This window comes from Scyliorhinus canicula, chromosome 1, assembly GCF_902713615.1.
Source record: "Scyliorhinus canicula chromosome 1, sScyCan1.1, whole genome shotgun sequence".
In the NCBI taxonomy this organism is placed as follows: Eukaryota; Metazoa; Chordata; class Chondrichthyes; order Carcharhiniformes; family Scyliorhinidae; genus Scyliorhinus; species Scyliorhinus canicula.
Window position 1 is genome coordinate 70,268,276 of NC_052146.1, and position 2,866 is coordinate 70,271,141.

A 2,866-nucleotide genomic window follows, 5' to 3' on the forward strand; every position below is an offset into this window, starting at 1 on the left:
CCTTCCTCAGGTGAATGAAGAGGTGGGTTCCAGAAACATTTATATAGACAAAGTCAAAGATGCAATATTTCAATTTCAATGCAACTGTTGTGTCTTTGTGCCCAAATATTCTGCTGAGTGTGTGCTGCTGCCTCTCTCTATTGTGTAACTCCTTCGCACCCAAATTTTAGAGTTTGGTAGGGATAAAAAAAGAACCGAGAATGGGGTTTAACCCTCTGCCCATTCCACTCTCCGGCGAAGAGAAATTCCTCCCGATACGACCAGACCTTCCCCTTTTCTCCGAGAAGAGAGTTTGAAATGGCTCGGAAACATTTTCACCTTTGCTGGATTTGCCTGCCTTGTTGTGTGAAAACCATTAAAGTCTTTTCAATCTGAGCAATTTTAATAGAACTGGGACTTGGAGACTGGGGGTGGGAATGGGAACCTTTCCTGCTGCATTGGAGCGACGTGGTGCTGCATCCTTTCTGTAGCCCTGAGCCCCCCCCCCCCCCCGAAAATCTCTTTGATAATGTGGACTTTTTGTTCCTCTTCTTCTCCCATTGGATGGGTTTCGAGCAATGGGCTTGGAGCGGGGCGATTGGAGCTGCGATTGGTGAGCTGACCCGCCTCTGGGGGTTTTATTGTCCAGTCGCCTGTTGCCTCCGTTTCTCAGTTTGGAGCGGGGAAGCTGCGGGAGCGGAGTCATGCACATCATTGGCAAAGTGAGCAGAGAAGCTGCGGACGGACGCGAACACTGAGCAGCCTCGTCTCTCTCTCTCTCTCTCTGTGCCAGCCAGCCTTTTCCACCGTGCGGGATGCCCTCGGCAGGTTTGGAGATTGTGGGCCTGGGGCTGTGTGTCCTGGGCTGGCTGGGGGTCATGCTGGCTTGCGGGCTGCCCATGTGGAAAGTGACGGCTTTCATCGAGAGCAACATCGTGGTGGCGCAGACGGTGTGGGAAGGGTTGTGGATGAACTGCGTGGTGCAGAGCACCGGGCAGATGCAATGCAAAGTCTACAACTCGCTGCTGTCCCTGGGGCGGGATCAGCAAGCCGCCCGAGCGCTGACTGTCATCGCCTCCATCCTGGGACTCATTGGGCTCCTGGTCACCATCCTGGGCGCTCAATGCACCAACTGTACTGAGGGGGTGACCACCAAAGTCCGGATCGTCATCAGCGGAGGAGCCATCTTCATCATAGCCGGCTTACTGGCCCTCATTCCGGTCTGCTGGATGGCCAACACCATCGTGCGCGACTTCTACGACCCGATTGTGCCCGTCTCCAGGAAGAGGGAGATGGGGGCGGCGCTCTACATTGGCTGGACGGCCAGTGCGCTCCTCTTCATCGGGGGCTCCCTGCTCTGCTGCTCCTGCCCGCCCAAGCAAGACCAGTCATCCTTCGCCGTCAAGTACACTGCCCCGAGGAGAGCATCGGCTAACGGGGATTACGACAAGAGGAATTACGTGTGAAATCAGGTCTCCCGCACACAGTCTGGGGAGACCAGAATTGGACACAGGGGAGCGAGCAATTCGCTGAAGCCGAGCCCCCACCAGTTTCCTTCCTCCTGCTTGTTTAAAGCAGTCTTTGTTTTATATAATGGATTTGTATTGTAAAGGAAAACAGGAGTGTTCCTAGTGTATCTGCAGCAGTTCCACCGCTTTTGGGTTAACCTTTTGAGAATTGACAGCGCGCTACCAGAGAGTCTGTACAGAGTTGGGACGGTGAAGAAACGAGATTGCGAAGAGACTATTGAACAATCGCTCGGACACTGCTCGGTTTGATTTGCAGTGGACAGTCCTGTGAGCATGTGTTTGAGTGAACCGTCCCAGGGAACCCCCACCTCCCCCTGTGTCAGCGGAATGAGGTGCTGGGGTTAGACGGTATGTCTGCTTTGGGCAGAGCGCGCCGTTCCATATTCAGCTTTTGTTATGTGTGCTAAGTAACCCAGTTCCTCCAGCTTTAGCCCAAATCTGCTCTCAGATTATTCAATTGATTTTACTTTATAGATTATTGCAGAACGTAATGCTGCGCAACGTAGAACTTCGAGCCTGCCCTTCACTGTTTAATGGGACTAAGTTTAGCGTGCTTGGTACAGTTAGGAATCGGTCTCTGCGGACAGTCAGTTCACCACCCGCTTTATGTGCTGGCTCTTGTCAGATTAGTCCAGTTAAAAGTGTTTGTTTTTTAACTTTGTGACTTCAGACCGCACTTCAATATTCAGACATCTTGACCCAATAGCCCCCCGGAAAGCACTCGGCTCTTTGACTTGTTGCTTCGCTTCAGTGTCCCCGAGCGAGCAGCAGATTGGAGTATCTTTATCCCCCTAGCGAGTTCCCAGCTCGCTTCCCTCCTTGCTAGCTCCACTGACGATTCATTCATCCGATACCTATCTGTCCCTCCTTGGAAAACACAGCGCCAGCAATAAGCAGCTCCCCCCTGTGACCGTGATGCCCAATATTAACGGGATTAATAGAGAGAGAATGGAGGCAGTGGCGGAGATGCAGCGAGTATTAGTTAGTGCCTGAACAGTATTAATGTAATCAGTGTTACTCATTGAGAGATAATGGGGTGGGGGGGGGGGGGTGGTGGGTGGAGGCAGGCGAGTATTAATGCCTGACCAGCATTAATGTAGTCAGTGTTATTCATCGAGAGAGAATGTGGGGGGGGGGGGGGGGGGGGTGGAGGCAGGCGAGTATTAATGCCTGACCAGCATTAATGTAGTCAGTGTTATTCATCGAGAGAGAATGTGGGGAGGGGGGGGGGGGGGGTGGAGGCAGTGGCGGAGATGTAGCGAGTATTAATTCCGGAACAGTATTAATGTAGTCAGTGTTATTCATTGAGAGAGAATGGGGGGGGGGGGGGGGGGGGAGGCAGTGGCGGAGATGTAGCG

The 2,866-nt window shown here is 52.8% G+C and overlaps 1 protein-coding gene across 1 annotated transcript; it reads left to right on the top strand.

Annotated features, from left to right (window-relative positions):
* The first annotated feature begins 633 nt into the window (after positions 1–633).
* On the top strand, positions 634–2,546 carry cldn5a (claudin 5a). Its single transcript, XM_038792966.1, has one exon. The coding sequence runs from the start codon at positions 795–797 to the stop codon at positions 1,443–1,445; it is 651 nt and encodes a 216-aa protein (XP_038648894.1). The 5' UTR covers positions 634–794; the 3' UTR covers positions 1,446–2,546.
* Positions 2,547–2,866: the final 320 nt, after the last annotated feature.